The following is a 19,179-nucleotide window of genomic DNA, read 5'->3' on the forward strand; positions in this document are numbered from 1 at the left end:
ATTATTTGAGTCAATTAAGTAGTATTTGTTTCAAATACTGAAAATATTAGTTCAAATACAGTTTATTTGATTGAAATAAAAATTATTTGGTTTAAGTAAATATTTATTTGATAATAGATGTGACGCGACGCAAAGAAAGGTACCTAAGAAGGCAAAAATCGATTTTCGGATTATGATTGTTTTCGATAAACTAAAGATTGCTTTTCAATTATCTGAAGTCAAAATTAATTTTTATCTAATACTTTTCTTGTAATAACGATTTAAAGATGAATAATTCGTGCTAAGAGTTGATTCTCTTTTTCCCCACGCACACATATCTACGCTCCCCTCTCACTGTAACCATGCGCCACTTGAAGTTCGGGTCGGCATTCGGGAATTAGAGAGAGATAGTAGAAAGAATAGAGAATACATTTAGTGCATCTCTCTTTACTTGCCGAAGACGGCCGAATACACAGACGCTAACTCGAATTAGTAGTGGGAAACGAGAGAGAGTAAGAGATATCGGAAATTCTGCGCCGCGTTCTCGCTTGTTCTTTTCCCTCTCCTGTAAAATTGCCGTTTGGCTTCTTAGGTACCTTTCTTCGCGTCGCGTCACAGATTTTTTTAATCAAATAAATTTTTTTTCAGTATACGATTTTTTTTAATCAAAAGCTGAAAAAATGATTAAAAATAGATAAAAATGATCCAAGAAAGCAAAATATGTTGATTATCAATATTAAATATTTTTGTCCAACTTTCTTAACTGCATATTTTTATAGGAAAAAACCTCAGTTGTCGATTAATAAAAATCGTAGCTTTCATCTCGAAAAAGTCAAATTTATGTTTGACTTTTATTTTTTTTTCAAAAATATATTATCAAATAAAAAGCATCAAAAAAGCTTTTGAATCTGATATTAATAAAATTTATTTATTTTAATATTTAAGAAAAAAAAATTATTAAGATATGCGGTGTGCCATAAAACCCCAAAACTTTCACCCCCTCCCCCTCGGAAAATATTGAACTAAATACGAGTATTACAAATGCCCTGAGTTTTAGCAAAGAAAAAATTTTTTTTACCTTGATCACTTCACCTGAAATCCCCCATATTGAATAATTAATAAAAAGTATGCTAAAATATAATACCTTAGAAACAGAATTTTTCCAATATTCAAACTCATATTTCTCAAAAATCTTGTGTAATGGATTTAATCATGCACTGTTTTACGACAAAAATTTTAGTATAAAAATAGTATAAAAAAATGTTGAATTCTTTAAAATTTTTGTTTAACACATTGAAATAAGTATTATATGGCAAACAAGTTAAAAATGAAGCGATTGGCTTATATATAAAGTTTAATCTACAAATCTACTGTTTTCATAATAAGAACTTACCTTTTCTATTAGATTGAAGGCAATTTTCAACAATTTTGAACCGTTGATTACAATCATGAAATTTCAAAGCACAACGTTGACAAGTTTCACAATGTTCCCATGAATATTTGACACATCTTTTACATAAATCACAGTGCTTAAATGGTTTGCCATTTTTAGAAGTACATTTACCACATTTATCACAATGATTATTTTCTTGTGCAACCCATCGATGACATATACTGCAATATTTATAACCAACAATTTCTCCTAAGTTTATTAGGTTTAATTTAACATTTGTAAACAGACGAATTGGGGTCGTTTTCTTTGGTAAATTTGATTGTTCTTTAAATATTGGATGATTTTCATATTCTATTTTAAAATCTGTCATTTCCAAAGTACTTATTCCTCCAGTAATCCCACGTGGATTAGATTTCATTTTAATTATAGATTCCATAAAATACGGAAAAATGAACATAATTTTTAATTCATTATTAATGTTTTCTATATTATTCCATTTTTTGTGATTATCGGAGATGCTCTTAATTGTTTGTGAAATTGGTTCAGATCGTCCACCAAATGGAGGATCACATACAATGTATACGTCTTTACCATTTTCTTGAGTCAGAAATTCTTTTAACATGCTTTTTGCTTCAGAGTTAAAGAAATGATTGTTGAATAAATTGTACCAAGCATAATTTAGCGGTCCGAAAAAATGATGCTGCAAGAAAATATTGAATTAGAAATCTTTTAAGGACAAAATCAAATTATAGTTGGTTAACGAATAGTTAAATAACTGATAATTAATATAATATAATACGTAGTAAGACCAAATGCTGGTAGAAGAGAAAATTTTTTTCTCTTATACCAGAATCGAGCACAAGTTAAATTCTTATCAAAAATATTGTTTAAGGTAAAGAGAATTCACAAAAAATTTTGATCAAAAAAAGTGGAGTTTTTGAGTAATTTTAATTAAATTTTTTTATTAAAATGGCCGCCATTTTTTTATTTTTTAATTTTTCCAATGGATTTTAAAAGAAAAATGAAAGCTTTTTCAAATGCAAAAAGAAAAAATGAGACATCAAAATTACTTTAAAAGTTATAACACTTTTAAGTTTTTTTCCATAAATTTTAGATAAACGACTTTTTAGCCTGCCTGATTTGAAATGAATTTGGTCGTAATACTTAATTCTTTCTTTAAAAAAAACATAAAGGAATGAAAAGTATCGAATTATTAACTATAATAATCTTTGAATTCATTCCTTCATTCCGTCCATTCATTCATTCCGTCCGGACCCCTGCTGGGTTTTCGGTGACAGAGAAAAGAACAAGTTATGGAGAGAGAAAGATATATCTTTATTTTGCAAATGAGGGTTCACTTGACCTGCAATCTTTTAAAGAGGATTAATTAATAACTCTGAGGACCCAGGTAATAATTTCTTTCTGTCTTTATCACGTAAAAAAACTATAAAGAAAGTCTAAAACTAAATAGGTAACGCATACCTTTCTTTCTTACACCAAGGAATATAACATAAGTACTTCTTCGTTTAACATTGCGTTTCTCTATCTAGACAATTCAAAATGGCATAAGAATATCTTCGTCTAAAATCTTAATCTTCTTCCTTTTTGTTTTGAAAATAAAAATAAATATATATCTATATATATACATATATATATATGTGTGTGCATACCTGTATTAGAGTCCCTGAAAATTTTAATAAAAAAATTTAAAAATTATTACCTAAGTTCTCAGAGTTAATTCTTATCAACAAAGGTTCTATTGTCTAAGGGTATTTTTCCATGTAATAAATGGGAGAAAAGAAATTATTACCTGGGTCCTCAGAGTTAATTCTCATTGATTATTTAACAAAGGTTCTATTGTCCAAGGGTTGGTTTTTTGTGGTAATTAATCCGGGGTTTTAATACAAGTGTATATATGTATATGTATATATGGTATCTGTAATGAACTACTGATTAATCATATAAGAGTGTCCTTTTGCACTTATTGGCTGATCAGTAGTTACTCATTCATAGTTCTCTCATTCTATTGGATATTGGTAGTTGTATTGGATAAAAGGCAAAATTTGTTATATTGAATTAAAGGCAAAATTGGTTATATTTAATAAATGGCAAAATTTGTTATATTGGAGAGAGTGAGCGAGAGGATTAAAGATATTTAGATTTTCATGAATCAAAAATAAAATTAAACGAAGTATACTATGGCCAACATAAAAGAGTATGTTATTTTGAGTGATGAAGATTTAAAAATTGTTAAAAATAGAAATAAATTGTTAAATGACATGCATATGTACAAATTTGAAGATTTATTAAAAAAAGATTCCAATTCTTTTTTCAATATGCAAAGTACTTATACTTTTATAGCTTTAATGAGGGATGTTTAAATGTGCATCAAATGAAATATTTAATTAGATTGTTCCCTTTTAAACCAACAGTAGTTTTTGTAGTTGTTGATCAACAACCTTTTGGTAGTGTTGAGTGTGGAGTATATGCAATAGCATTTGCAACATCTATATTTTTTAACGTAATGTCAAACAGCGTAAATTATGAAACTGATAATAACAGAATGAGAAACCATTTAAAGTCAATGTTTGAAAATAATCGCTTAAATCATTTTCCGTCAATAAGAACGTCTCACAATAGGAATTCGATAATAGAGAATGATTGGAACCGTCTTTTCATAAATCGAGCTCAGGAACTTAAAAATAATATTTTGAACCCTTGTTCTGTTTTAATACTTTTCCCAGAAATAATATTAACAGAGTTCTATTAACACAATATTTAGAAATTAAACATTCTCTAAATGACACTAGTGAAGAGAAAATAATTCGTACAACTAATAATAATATGAACAAAATTTCACCACTTGAATATTCAGAAATGAAGTATTTTCTGAGTGAAGAAATTGATAAAAAGATAATTCTAGGAATTAAAGAAAAGGGAAGGCAACGCGCGAAGTTACATATGAACAGAAAATAATTAGACAAGAGAATGGTAGATTGAGAAAACGTAATCGTAATGAAACAGAAACAGAAATACAAAAGAAAGAGCGCAAAAAAAATTTGACATGCAAAAAAAGAAATTATCTATAGAAACTAAAGATGAAAAGAAAATACACAAGGATAAAAATTTGGCATGTAGGAAAGAAAAATATCAATGGAAACTCAAGATGAAAAGAAAGTGCGTCAAGAAAATAATTTGTCATGTAAGAAGAACAAATTTTCTACGGAAACGGAAGATGAAAAGAAAGTGCGTCAAGAAAAGAATTTGGCATGTGAAAACGATAACCGAAATAAAAAAGTGTAGGAGATGCAATAATGTCTTAAAGTTTTCAATGAAAGTAAGGTTCCACAGAATTATTTAGGTTTGATGAATGTAGAATGTAAGTTTTGTTATGCGTTACATTTTCTGTGTGAGAGACCGTCACATAGATTATTTAGTAGTTGCTGTCATAAGGGAAAAGTAAAGTTAAGCGCCCAAGTAGTACGGAATATTGGTTGAATCTAACATTGATATCAAGTGGGAATATTCCTGTGACATTCAGGCGATATCATAATGTCTTCACGGGGACATTCCTCGGTGATATTCACGTGTGATTCGTATGATATTGAGGGAATATTCCCGTGAAATTTGTGTGATATTGAGTGAATTATTCCTCTGATATTGAGGGAATATTCCAGTGATATTAATAAGATAATTTATAAAATTCTAACAAAATTTCAATTTTTTTTCATTGATTTATTTGTTTAATTAAATATTCAAAATAAACAACATTTTAGAATTTTCTAAATTACAGGAATATTGTCTCAATATCACAGGGATATTCCCTTAATATCCCAGGAATATTTTCTTAATATTGCGTGAATTTCACGGGAATATTCCCTCAGTACCATACAAATATCACGCGAATTTCACAAGAATATCACCGTAGAATGTCCCCATGAAGCGGACATTATGATATCGCCTGAATGTCACAAAAATATTCCCGCTTGATATCTCCTTGACATTCAAGCAATATTCCGTGCTCCTTGGATGGTAGATTTAATATGAAGAAATTTTTTTTAAATTTCTAATATTAAATTTTTTGAAAAAAAAAGAAGTGAATAAAGATATGGTTAATGCACACGAGCAACGTAGTCGGCCGCTTGCGGACGACAAAGTTGCTAGTATTGAAATAATCGATGACACACAAAATGAGAAACATTAAACATGTATCAGAGAAAGACATACTCGGAAGCAAAAAGAGGCGCGTTGTAAATAGAGCTGTGTTTGTCCAATTATTGGCGCTAACTTTTCGCTAGGTTAGTGGAATAAAATGACACCTCGAAATTGTTTTCAAAAAGATGCCACGTTAAAACGGAGCTGAAAAACATGACATATCGCTATTTGGTTTGAAGAAGATGACACCTCGAAAACGAAAATTTTTAAATGAAATTTCACTTTGTGCCACTGAGCGCGAAATTTCAAATGAATTGTTAAATATTTGAAATTGTAATATTTTTTCACTGTTTTATTAAACAAATGAATTTATACTTCAATATCTCAAGTGAAAGTGAAATGAGGTTATCAAATTTCTATACAACAAAAATATTATGAAAATGTTGTAAATATTACTAGGGGTCTTCCATTAACCACGTGGCGGCCCACTTGGGGGAAGGTGGGTGTTAGTAAAATGCTACGCTAGACTACACGGGGGATAGAGGGGTCTAAGCCTAAAGGAACGTAGAATTTTTTTTAAGTATATTTGTCACAACCAGATAGAACCTGTGAATTTTGTGGGTCGTACTTTGCTTCTAAAAGAAAAAGTTTTCCCACGCCCAATGTAGGCACAATAACTTTAAACTAATTCCTAAGCAAAAAGTAAAAAAAATAATTGCTAAGCGGAAAAATGAGGTATTATGCGAAGTGGATTTAGTGAGATCTGATTCTCTGATACCTACAATAGAATGGTTTGAAGAAAATGATGTTGAAACAGACCTAATATGATGTCAAATTGACAATTATTTGTCATTATATTTGGAATCAACAACCCTGAGAAACCCTCGTATACTGTCATTTTAGTTAAAAATAATCACTGTTTAGAATAAACAATTGTCAATTGTTGAATTGACAGCTGTCAACTGACAAACTGTAAATTTGACATCATCTTCGTAATCAGCGTTCCTGAAAACCTTTATAATATCATTTTTGTTAAAATAATCACTTTTTAGAAAAGTTGATTATACTTTTATATTCTGAAAAAAATAAGCCAACTCCCATTGAAAAATGTTAATATTTAAAAAAGTTATAAGCATTTTTGCAATATTAATTTCTTATATTAAATTTTATTAACTAAAATTATATTTTAATACATTATATTAAAAATAATAATAATTAATAATTATAACAATTAATATCATTATTATATAATATTTACGCAATAAATAAATAAACCTACATTTGCTTAAGAATTGATGTTTTATTCATATTATAGTACTTTTATAATTTTTCATTCGAATATTCCCACAATATTCTATTGCTTTATTTGAAATAATCCTTTGGTATATTCCATTGATGTTCTAAGAATAAAAAAATATCCGACCTTTGGAATGTCCCTTTGGGATATTGTAGGAATATTCTGTTGGAATATTCTTGTAAGCTCGAAAAATATGATGTAAATTTTATTTTTTTCAAGAATATTTATGTATTATTCATATTATAATATTTTTATAATTTTTTATTTGAATATTCCTAAAATATTCCAAAGAAATATTTCTGTAGTAATCCTATGAAATAACCAAATATTCTTGCAACATTTTAAAAGAATATTTCAAAAAGTGAATATTTTTATGCTCCTGGAATGTAAATGGAATATTATTTTAGAATAGTCCCAATATTCTAATAGAATATTCCAGGAATGTTTTTGGAATATCCCGTGTTATTCAGCAATTATCATTTTCATTTCAAGTATGGTGATTTTCCTACATTTTTTTTCATTTTTTTGCGGATTCTCCTAAGGTGCTCACAACCGGGTACTACATTTTTTTTCACTAAAAGTGATCACTTCACTAAATTAACTATAATAATCTTGGTATTCATTCATTCACTCATTCCGTCCGGACCCTTGCTGGGTTTTCGGTGACAGAAAGAAGAACAAGTTATGGAGAGAGAAAGATATATCTTTATTTTGCAAATGAGGGTTCGCTTGACCTGCAATCTGTTAAAGAGGATTAATTAATAACTCTGAGGACCCAGGTAATTATTTCTTTCTCCCCTTATCACGTGAAAAAGCTATAAAGAAAGTCTAAAACTGAATAGGTAACGCATACCTTTCTTTCTTACACCAAGAAATATAACATAAGTACTTCTTTGTTTAACATTGCGTTTCTCTATCTAGACGATTGAAAATGGCATAAGAACATCATCGTCTAAAATCTTAATCTTTTTCCTTTTTGTTTTAAAAATAAAAAAAAATATTCATATATCTGTATATATGTATATAGGGGAGAGTGACAAACAGTGGGACACTTTTTTTTTCAAAGACATATTAATATGTCAATTTTATATATTTTTGGACACTTTTTGGTATTACCATAAAGTTTGAACTCTTTTCTACATAATGCATATATTCTATTTAAATTATATTGTGATTAAACAGAAAAATTTCAAGTTTTTGGAACTTGATACATTATTCTTGTTTTGAAGGTTTGTGTTAAACAGTGGGACACCTATTAATAAATAATGAATAATTGTTTCAATAATAATATTCTGCTTCATACTTTGTAAATATACAATATGTTTTGCATTAAATAACGTTAACAACTGTTGCAAATCACTCATAATTTAATAATATTTTACATTTTTATAATACGATGTCAAGTTTCATATGAAAAATTGCTATTATTTTTTTTACGTTTACAGTACTGCTGATCATACGTCATAATTTGGTCATAACCTAAAAACAATTTGGAGGAAAATTTGAATAGTCGTTCTCTTATCAAGTGTTATTTTTCAAATGTTCCCGAACAATAATTGTATAAATTATAAATTTTGAATTTTTTAATGTTTTTTAGCATAAAAAAATCACATTTTTAGTCTCTGTGTAAGTATAAATGCGCTTGCGTATAGCTGACACAACTTATAATTAGTGTTGCCAAAATCCACGTTTCATAAACTTAAATTTTTGCCTGTCCCAGTATTTAATGTCCCACTGTTTAAATTAAGCAATCGCAAGAAATTATTTAAATAAAAATTGTTTGTAAAATTTTAAAATATTTTAAATTATTGGATATTATACTTAAAAACATGAGTAAACGAAGTAACAATTACACTTTTTTTTAAAACTGTCCTATTTATATAAAAATCAGCATTGTATTTCAGGAAAAAATTTACTCCGTAACGTCAAAAACAGTTTATTTCAATTTTCTTTGTAAATAATGAATCAATGTGGCTAAAATTTTTGGAGATAGTGTGTTGTCATAAACATGCTTTACATTTAAATTTTGGTCGAGTTTCTTTAAGTAATTTTTCAGAAAATTAAAAAATTATTACCTGGCCCCTCATAATTAATCTTCATTAACAAAGGCTCTATTGTCCAAGGATTGGTATTGTTTGTGGTAATTGTTCGGAGGGTCTAACACTGGTATATACATATTTTGTTTTATTTTGAAAACAGAAAAAAAGAAGAGTAAGATTTTTAGGCGAAGATATTCTTATGTTATTTTGAATCCTCTAGATAGAGAAATGCAATATTAAATGAAAATGTTTATATGTTATATTCCTTGATGTGAGAAAGAAAGATATACATTACCTCTTCAGTTTTTGACTTTTATCTTTATATTTCCATGTGATAATACACGGAAAAAATTTCGAGACGACAGACGTGCCGATGTCAATCTAAAACTTACAGTACATTTCATTATGTACTCAGAGTTAATCTTCATTAACAAAGGTTCTATTGGCCAAGGGTTGGTACATCTTTATTTTTCTATATAATAAATGTGAAAAAAGAAATTATTACCTGGGTCCTCAGAGTTAATCCTCATTAACAAAGGTTCTATTGTCCAATGGCTGGTTTTTTTGTGGTATTTGTTCCGGGGTTTTAATACAGGTATAAATACGTATATATGTTATTTATAATGAACTACTGATTACTCATATAAGAGTGTCCTTTTTGCACTTATTGGCTGATCAGTAGTTACTAATTCATAGTTACACATAGTTCTCTCATTCTTTTGGATATTTGGTAGTTTTATTGGATAAAAGGCAAAATTGGTTATATTTAATAAAAGTTAAAATTAGTTGTATTGAATTAAAGGAAAAATTGGTTATATTTAATAAAAGGTAAAATTGGTTGTATTGAATTAAAGACAAAATTGGTTATATTTAATAAAAGGCAAAATTGGTTATATTAGAGAGAGTGAGCAAAAGGGATAAAGATATTTAGATTTTCATGAATCAAAAATAAAATTAAACGAAGTATACTATGGCCAACATAAAAGAGTATGTTATTTTAAGTGATAAAGATTTAAAAATTATTGAAAATAGAAATAAATTGTTAAATTACATGCATATCTACAAATTTGAAGATTTATTAAGAAAAGATTCCAATTCTTTTTGCAATATGCAAAGTGCTTTGTATGTACAAATGCTTGATTTTATTGTCCCAATTAGAGAAGGTGATAAACATATTCAAATACTTTTTAGCGGTAATAACAATTATGGTCACTGAATTTGTGTCTATTACGATACAGTAAGGCTTTATATTTTTGATAGCCTTAATGAGGGGTGTTTAAATGTGCATCAAATAAAATATTTAATTAGATTGTTCCCTTTTAAACCAACAGTAGTTTTTAAAGCTGTTGATCAACAACCTTTTGGTAGTGTTGAGTGTGGAGTATATGCAATAGCATTTGCAACATTTATATTATTTAACGTAATGCCAAACCGTGTAAATTATGAAACTGATAATATCAAAATGAGAAACCATTTTAAGTCACGGTTTGAAAATAATCGCTTAAATCATTTTCCAACAGTAAGAACGTCTCACAATAGGAATTCGATAATAGAGAATGATTAGAACCGTCTTTTCATAAATTGAACTCAGGAACATAAAAATTATATTTTTAGTAATTACACGGAGAAAATCTGATAGCACTGAGTATTTTTTCTCGCATCACTGGCTTCTGTAAAAACCAAAAAATTAAATTCCAAAACTCTGAATGTTTTTTGCACAGCACTCAATGCTCTGCAGAAAATAATCACTATTTTTTTGACAGTTATTAGAATTTCGGTTTATATTAATGGACAACAGAGTTTTCAAAGCTAGGAATATAGCAATAAATTCTTCGCTCGAAGTCGTGACTGCTTTCCTCACAGCTCTGAGTACTGTGTAGAATTATTTTTTAGGATTAAAAAAAGAAAAGAACATTTAACCTTTAATAAAAAATAAATAACAATTTTAAACAAGCGTTCAAGACAATTCTAATCAATTTTAGATGTTTTCTTATATTTTTATGAAAAACAGATTATTTGACTAAAATTATTTATATTTAATTAAATAAGAAGTAATAAACTTTAATAATATTAAACAAATTACTTTTTATTAATAAACGTAAGAAATAATAATTTTTATTACTTCACGAGATAAATATTTAAATTAATAATGTTGAAACTTAATATTTTTTTATCATAATTATCTATAAATTTAGATTAGGTTCTAATTTGATATTAGCTAAGAAATTTTAAAATCTTAAAACTTGTGAAATACAAATAAATATTTAAAATTTGCCTATAATAATTCATTTTAAAAATTAATTAAAAAATAAATATTTATTATTTCATTATTGTATAATAACCATGGCTATCTTCTTTTTTATTGACGTTAAACGTTCCTTTGTTTTCTAAATTCTAAAAATTAATTCTACACAGTACTCAGAGCTGTGAGAACAGCAGTCACGACTTCGAGCAAAGAATTTATTGCTACATTTGTAGTTCTGAATAATCTGTTATCAACTAATATGAAACGAAACTCTGTTTACTGTCAAAAAAAGTTGTGGTTATTTTCTGCAGAGCATTCAGTGCTGTGTGGAGAACATTCAGAGTTTTGAAATTTAATTTTTTGGTTTACACAGTAGCCAGTGCTATGAGAAAAAATACTAATTGCTTTCAGATTTTCTCCGTGTATATTCCCAGTAATAATATTAACAGAGTTCCATTAACACAAGATTTAAAAATTAAACATTCTCTAAATGACACTAGTGAAAAGAAAATAATTCGTACAACTGATAATAATGTGAACAAAATTTCACCACATGAATATTTAAAAATGAAAAATTTTCTGAATAAAGAAAATGATAAAAAGATAAATCGAGCAATTAAAGAGAAGGGAAGAAAAGGGAAGGCAAGGCGCGAAGTTACATATGAGCAGAAAATAATAAGACAGGAGAATGAGAGATTGAGAAAACGTAATCGTAATAAAACAGAAATAAAAAAGAAAGAGCAAAAAATAAATTTGACATGCAAAAAAAAGAAATTATCTATAAAAACTGAAGATGGAAAGAAAATACGCAAGGATAAAAATTTGGCATGTAGGAAAAGAAAAATATCAATGGAAACTAAAGATGAAAAGAAAGTGCGTCAAGAAAATAATTTGTCATGTAAGAAGAAAAAATTTCTACGGCAATGGAAGATGAAAAGAATGTGTGAAGAAAAGAATTTCACATGTAAAAACGATAATCGGAATAAAAAAACTGCAGGAGTTGCAATAATGTCTTTTGAAGATTTCGATGAAAGTAAAGTTCCACAGAATTATTTAGGTTTAATAAATGTAGAATGTAAGTTTTGTAATGCGTTACATTTTTTGTGTGAAAGACCGTCACATAGATACATCACCGAGGAATGTCCCCGTGAAGAGGACATTATGATATCGCCTGAATGTCACAAAAATATTCCCGGTTGATATCAGCTTGACATTCAAGCAATATTCCGTGCTACTTGGATGGTAGATCCAATATAAAGAAATTTTTTTGACATTTCTAATATTAAATTTTTTTGAAAAAAAATGAATAAAAAATATGGTTAATGCACACTAGCAACGTAGTCGGCCGCTTGCGGACGACAAAGTTGCTAGTTTTTAATAAAATCTTTCCCCTTGAAGGAATCAATTTATTTTTTTTTACAGTTACCTAAGGCCTCTAGATTGCCACTGATACACACAAGTCTCATAATATGCATTTGATTAAAAGTTGTGAGCCATAAACAAAAGGGTTCTCACAACCGGAACTATTCCCTTAATGATTAATAGGGGAGATGTATGCAGGTTGAGAAAGATTTTATTTTTTGGGAAAATTTCAAACAAAAACATTAAACAAAAAGTTTTATATGCCGTTTAAAAAGTATTGTCATTTTTTTCAAAAATAAAAAATTTATGTTTGTTTTTTCGAAAATGGTACTTCTGTCCAAAAAATAATTTGACATGCAGGTTGAGACACACTTAGTAATTGTGAAATAATTAAAAAAAATAAATAACTACGTCATTTTTTAAAAGTTTCTTATTTATTTATTTGTATTGAAGGTATTAAAGAATAAAAAAGTTTAAAAAATTATTAATTTTTGCCAGAATTGGCATTTGAGTGACATTTTTGTCTTAAAATTTTTTAATATCCTCGGAGCTTATAAAAATCTTTTTTATTTATTTGTCACACAGTTACTGCCAATTTATTCATATGTTTAGTAAAACCTATTATCATTTTTTTTCTTACAATTACTAATATTTTATCTAAATATTTATTGGGATGATTGTTAGTGAATGATTTTGATCCTTTTGTGGTTGATAAGAACAAAAACTGCTATGTAAACTTTTTTTATGTTCACTTTTTTCTATTACTATAAAATATACACTTTATTCACTGAACGAAAATGATTTAAAACACTTTTTTCTTGAACATTTTTTATCTGCTCCGGCTCGAACACATATAACACGAGTTACAGCTTTTGTCATACATAAAGTTTTTTACTAACGAAATAAATAAATACCAATAGTCAATTTGGTATTATTATATATACAAAATAATATCTAACTGTCTCAACCTACATAATTGTATTTTTATACTAAAAATCCATGTGTAAAATTGATCTGGAAATTTCTGAAACTATGTCTAGAAAGCCTAGAAAAGTCATGAAATTTCAAAATCAAATTTTTGTAGCAACCATGTTAATTTTTTAAATAATAATTAAATAATTCAAAAGTTTTATCACATATTATAAACTAAAATAAATAAACGTTTTTAAATTATTCCCGCTGCAAAAGTGCTGCCATCTCGTTAAATCTATTAATCAATTCAATTGAGAACGATTGGCGACGACCATAGCGGAGGCACTTTCACTGCATAAAAGGGGACTATATAACATTAGTTTCAGGTAAAAGGTGCAGATGTCGCCGTTGTATATCACGGTTATGATCATGCGCAAATTTGAAAATTCAAATTATGCTTTTGATTAATTATGAAAATAAAAAAGCATAATTTGAATTTTCAAATTTGCACATGCGCATAACCGTGATCCACAACGGCGACATCTGTACTTATTTTGAACAGGTTAATTATACTTATTTTTGTGGGTAGCATTTACCAAGATTTCACTGGTAGAGTGTACCATGAAAGTTAGTTGAAATAACTAATTTTTCTAAGGATCAAAAATTAAAAATTATAAGTTAACTAGCTAAAAGAAACCCGCGTGAAAGTTGTAAATTTTTTTCATAAAAAAATTAAAATTTATTTTTATTTGACGAAGGGTTATTAGAATTTTGAACTCACAAAATTAATAATGTTATTTTTGAAATCCTTATTGTATTACTATTTCAACATTATGGTGTTATAATAATAATAATTTAGTTAATTTAATAAAGTTCAATTTCATCATATTGCATTTCCTGATTATCATCATTATAACCTATTATTGCACACTTAATACGACCTTCAATTTTTTACTTGAATAAAGATTTTATGCTACAATCATCAAATTGTTAACAATACATTTAATTGACCTATCTTTTTTATAAAAAATGATTTTTTTACTATCATTTCTTCGTCTGAATTCCAGATCATTCTTGGAACCATAAGTTGTTACAGAACAAAATGGCTATGGATATTGTTTTATAAAAAGTTTCTTCTCAGGATCCATGCAAGGATAATTCGCATTTTGTTTACCGCAAGGCCCATGATCTTGAAATTGCTTTACAATGTTAAAAAGTACTCGATTCTTTGTTTCGTCTGGGATTTCAGCACATATCATTTTATTTAAAGTTTCTGCATGGCAATCCAAGCTATTTTCTTTTAAATCCCTATTGAAAGTCTCCACATGGGAAACCACATGAGATCCTATGTCAAAAACTATGTAAAACCCCACTCATATATAGGAAACCATATGGTTTCCGATATAAATCCCCATGGGAAATTGAGACAGGATTTGACATAGGAAAAAATCAAAACGTGGTTCCTCATTTCCCATGTCAAATACCATGTTAAATACTAAATGAAATGCTTTATCATTTTTTTAAAAAATTTTCCCATGTAAAACCCCATGTCATTTCCCAAGTGAAATCCTATATCATTTTTTTGAAAAATTTTCCCATGTCATTTCCTAAGTGAAATCCTTTATCATTTTTTTAAATTTCCCATGTCAATTTCCATGTCAAACCCCATGTCACTTCCCAAGTGAAACCCTTTATCATTTTTTGAAAAATTTTTCCATGACAATTCCCATGTCATTTCCTGTGTGAAATGCTTTATCATTTTTTTGAAAAATTTTTCCATGTCAAACCCTATGTCCTTCCCCATCTGAAATCCGTTATCGTTTTTCGAAAAATTTGCCCATGCCAATTCCCATGTCATTCCTCATGTGAAATCCTTTATCATTTTTTTTAATTTCGGTAATGAGATGGGGTTTGACATGGGATAATTTTTCAAAAAAATGATAAAGCATTTTATTTAGTATTTAACATGGTATTTGACATAGGATTTGACATGGGAAATGAGGAACCTCGTTTAGGTTTTTTCCTATGTCAAATTCTGTCTCAATTTCCCATGGGGATTTATATCGGAAACCATATGGTTTCCTATATAGGAGTAGGGTTTTACATAGTTTTTGACATAGGTTCCCATGTGGTTTCCCATGTCAGTAAAAATGTCGTCCCCCTGGGGGCACAAAACAGTAACAGGATCTGTGGGTGGCTGTGGGTAGTGCACAGTGGATGACTCAAAAGTGAAAGATGCGCGGAACACGTCAGTGTACGATCACCGGAGCCCGTTGGTAGTCTATGCGTCAAGTGAGGATGGAGTTCAGTGGTGGGATGTTGCGAATGGTGGGGACTACATGTACCTCAGGCGATTCCCATGGCAAGGAAAGTCATTCTGTTCCAGCTTCCAGAATCAGCAGTATCAGACCTCCGACACTAGTCATATATCTTTAGAAATCCTCTTCAGAGGTCTCATTCCAGTACAAAACTTTCTTCAAGAAGCAGTACCAAGAGCATAAGCGTAAGTTAATCTTATTTTTATATTCTTATGTATAAATTATATCAAATTAATCATAATCCTTTTTTCTGTTATAGATACACTGTTCAGTTCAAGAATAGCAAGTCAGTCTTCCTACAAGAGACAAACATTCATTTGCATTACCAAATTTTACAGCAGCATTGTAAGGTTACTTAAGTTACATATCTTTGCATACATTTCTCTTAATATTCATCAAATTGATTGTAATTCTATTTCTGTTTCAGATATACTAAAAGCAGCAAATTGAAATTTGGCATCATCGTATTCGGCAGACATTTAAAAAGCAAATGTCATCGAGGACTACCCTCCCACCCCCTTCACTTCCACTACTTCCTTTCCAAGTTAGGTTTTTAGATTTTTTGGTTATTTTCAGCATTCTTTTTAGCGTTCTTTTCAGATTGTTTCAGCTTTTTCCTCATACAATCCTTTTTTCAGAATTAAAAAAATGGCTAATCGTAGAAATATCGAAACATCTAAACCATACACCTCTATTGACAGTTTCAATGAGATTTGTGAAGCCTCAGACAATTTCATTGATGCTGCCAATATAGAGTTATGCTCTAGAAAATCCGGTGACGATCAATTCATTAGTGCATTTCAGTGTCATCACAAGTCTAGACAAAATTATGCAACTTTAATTAAATTTTTTAGAAAATATAGCTTCTCAGTTTCTGAAAAACATAGGATCTTAACGTTATTACATCATATAAATTACTTGAAATGCCACTTTGATTCGCTAACGACGCACGGTGCAGGACTTAATCAATCAAATGAAAAAATTAAAAGGGCTCTAACTAATTCGGTTTTTAATAATCGACTACAAACCGGTACAGTCATTAATTAAAGTCACTTAGATGTTAATGAATTCTTGGATGATGCCTTTGTTCCTTTTAAAAATCATATTAGAACTTGCTTAGACTCGTTCGGTCCGTTGAAAGTATATACAGTATTCAATGCAAAATATAAGAAGCTTTTACCTGACGGTACTACAGAATTCGATATAAAATATTTCATAAATAAGTCAGTCAATTTCCCCTTCAACTGAGTTACGCGATTGGAATAATGATAAATAACAATAATGATAATAACACTTAAAGAAATTAAAGATTTTCAAGATAAAGAATCAAATTGGCAACTCTATTCAATCCATAGATTAGATGTCAATATTAACAAGTACAATCCTTTGCGCGTTGATTCTTTCATTGATATACCGCCATCTATTAAAACTAAGCGTACCTATGTCAATGTTAGATATGAAGAGGATAATAAATGCTTCCAGTGGGCAATATTATCGGCATTGTATGAAGCTTTATCAAATCCATCTCGTTTGTAAAACTATGAAAATCTTCAACATCATTAAAATTTTACTAATATTAAATTCCCCGTAGCACTTAATGACGTTGCAAGATTTGAAGTGCTTAACAATATTTCAGTAAACGTTTATTGTCTTGTTAAACAAAGGGGCAAATTCATCGTCTCGCCAATATGCCTAACCTCGCAGAAACGGTCCAAACATGTTAATCTTTTACGCGTTAATGATCACTACCTTGATGAGGATGATGATAAAGAAGAAAAAGAAGATTCCTCAATTTCCAACAAAACCACTATGTTTGGATAAAATCTTTATAGCGTCTAATAAATAACCAAGTGTCAACAAATGGACATGCATTACTTACTTGCGATCGTTGTCTGCACTATTTCAGGAGTAACGAAAAACTTGCCGAGCACGTTGAGGATTGCCAGAAAATGAATGACACCAAAATCATCTTACCGAAACCCGGATCTAATAGTATTCAATTCAAGAACTTTAGCAACAAAGAAAAATTACCATTCATCATATAGGCAGATTGCTAGAGTCTACTATTTCCAGGGGAGAATACTTCATCAATGGGATGTCACACAGAAGTAGTTCAACAATATTAACATCTCAGCATAGGATTCAATTTAAAGAGTTATGATGACTCTTTAAATGAATACAGGGCATCACCTTGGAATGAAGAAGATCCGGCGAGATGGTTTGCAAAAGAGTTGAAAAAGTTGGCGGAAGAATTTCAACCTACATTTATGGTAAATATTGCAATGGATAATCTAAATGCAAATCAAAAAGCCGCATTTAAAGTAGCTAATATTGGCCATATTTGTAGGAAAACTATCAAGCATGGAGAAGTAAAAGTTAGAGATCATTGCCATCTAACTGGGATGTATCGAGGTGCAGCCCATCAAGATTGTAATGTCAATTATCAAGATTCTAGAATAGTTTCTGTAGTCTTCCATAATTTAAGTGGTTATAATGCGCATTTTATTATTAAAGCAATAGCGAATGAGTTTAAAGGTAAAGTTGACGTACTTTCCATTAATAAGAAAAAATATATTAGTTTTACAAAACATGTTGAAGCAAGTCTCGTTAAATTTTAGATTCATTGATTCATTTAGATTTATGACATCATTTTTAGACAAATTAGCATCTTATTTGAACGAATACAAAATTGTTAAATCAAACTTTTCAACCTATAGTGATGATAAAGTTCATTTGTTAACTCGAAAAGGAGTTTTTCCTTACGAGTATCTCGACTCTAAGGAAAAACTCGAAGAAACCTAGTTACTCTAAAAAGAACATTTTTATAGTACATTGAATGATTCAAATATATCAGATCAAGAATATTTACATGCTCAGCAAGTATGGTCAGAATTCAATTGTAAAAGTTTTAGTGATTATGTTGATTTATATATGAAAACTGACATCTTGCTGCTTGCTGATGTATTTGAAAATTTCCGTGAACAATGCTTAAAAGCATACGGGTTAGATCCTGCACACTATTACACGACACCTGGTTTTACTTGGGATGCTATGTTAAAATATACAAATGTAAAACTAAAACTGCTCACTGACATTTATATGATAATGTTTATTGATCGTGGTATAAGAGGGGTCATAAGTCAATGCCAAAGCAAATAATCAATATATGAAAGAGCACAATGTCAATGAGGAGACTTCTTACATTGTATATTTAGACGCTAATAATCTGTATGGTTGGGCCTCTTCCCTATAATGATTTCAAGTGGGTTTTAAAATTTGACAATAGCTTTAATTTTAACGTTGCAGATGATGTAACTATAGGTTATATTTTGGAAGTTGATTTAGATTATCCTACAGAACTACATAATATGCATAATGATTTCCCATTTTGTCCTGAACACAAGAAACCACCAGGGTCAAAGCAAGAAAAGCTTCTAACTACTCTCCAACCGAAACGAAAATATATTATCTATTATCGT

The 19,179-nt window shown here is 29.1% G+C and overlaps 1 protein-coding gene across 1 annotated transcript in view; it reads right to left on the minus strand.

Moving 5' to 3' along the window:
* The window catches only part of LOC127279893 (rRNA N6-adenosine-methyltransferase ZCCHC4), a 171,505-nt gene that overhangs the window by 61,046 nt on the left and 91,280 nt on the right, over positions 1 to 19,179 (minus strand). Inside the window, exon 3 of the mRNA XM_051302549.1 lies at positions 1,373 to 2,072. Coding sequence (XP_051158506.1) covers positions 1,373 to 2,072 — 700 coding nt within the window. The remainder of the gene's footprint in view (positions 1 to 1,372; positions 2,073 to 19,179) is intronic.

Source organism: Leptopilina boulardi, unplaced genomic scaffold (genome assembly GCF_019393585.1).
Source record: "Leptopilina boulardi isolate dan_hultmark-lab unplaced genomic scaffold, ZJU_Lbou_2.1 LbouV2_224, whole genome shotgun sequence".
Classification (NCBI taxonomy): Eukaryota; Metazoa; Arthropoda; class Insecta; order Hymenoptera; family Figitidae; genus Leptopilina; species Leptopilina boulardi.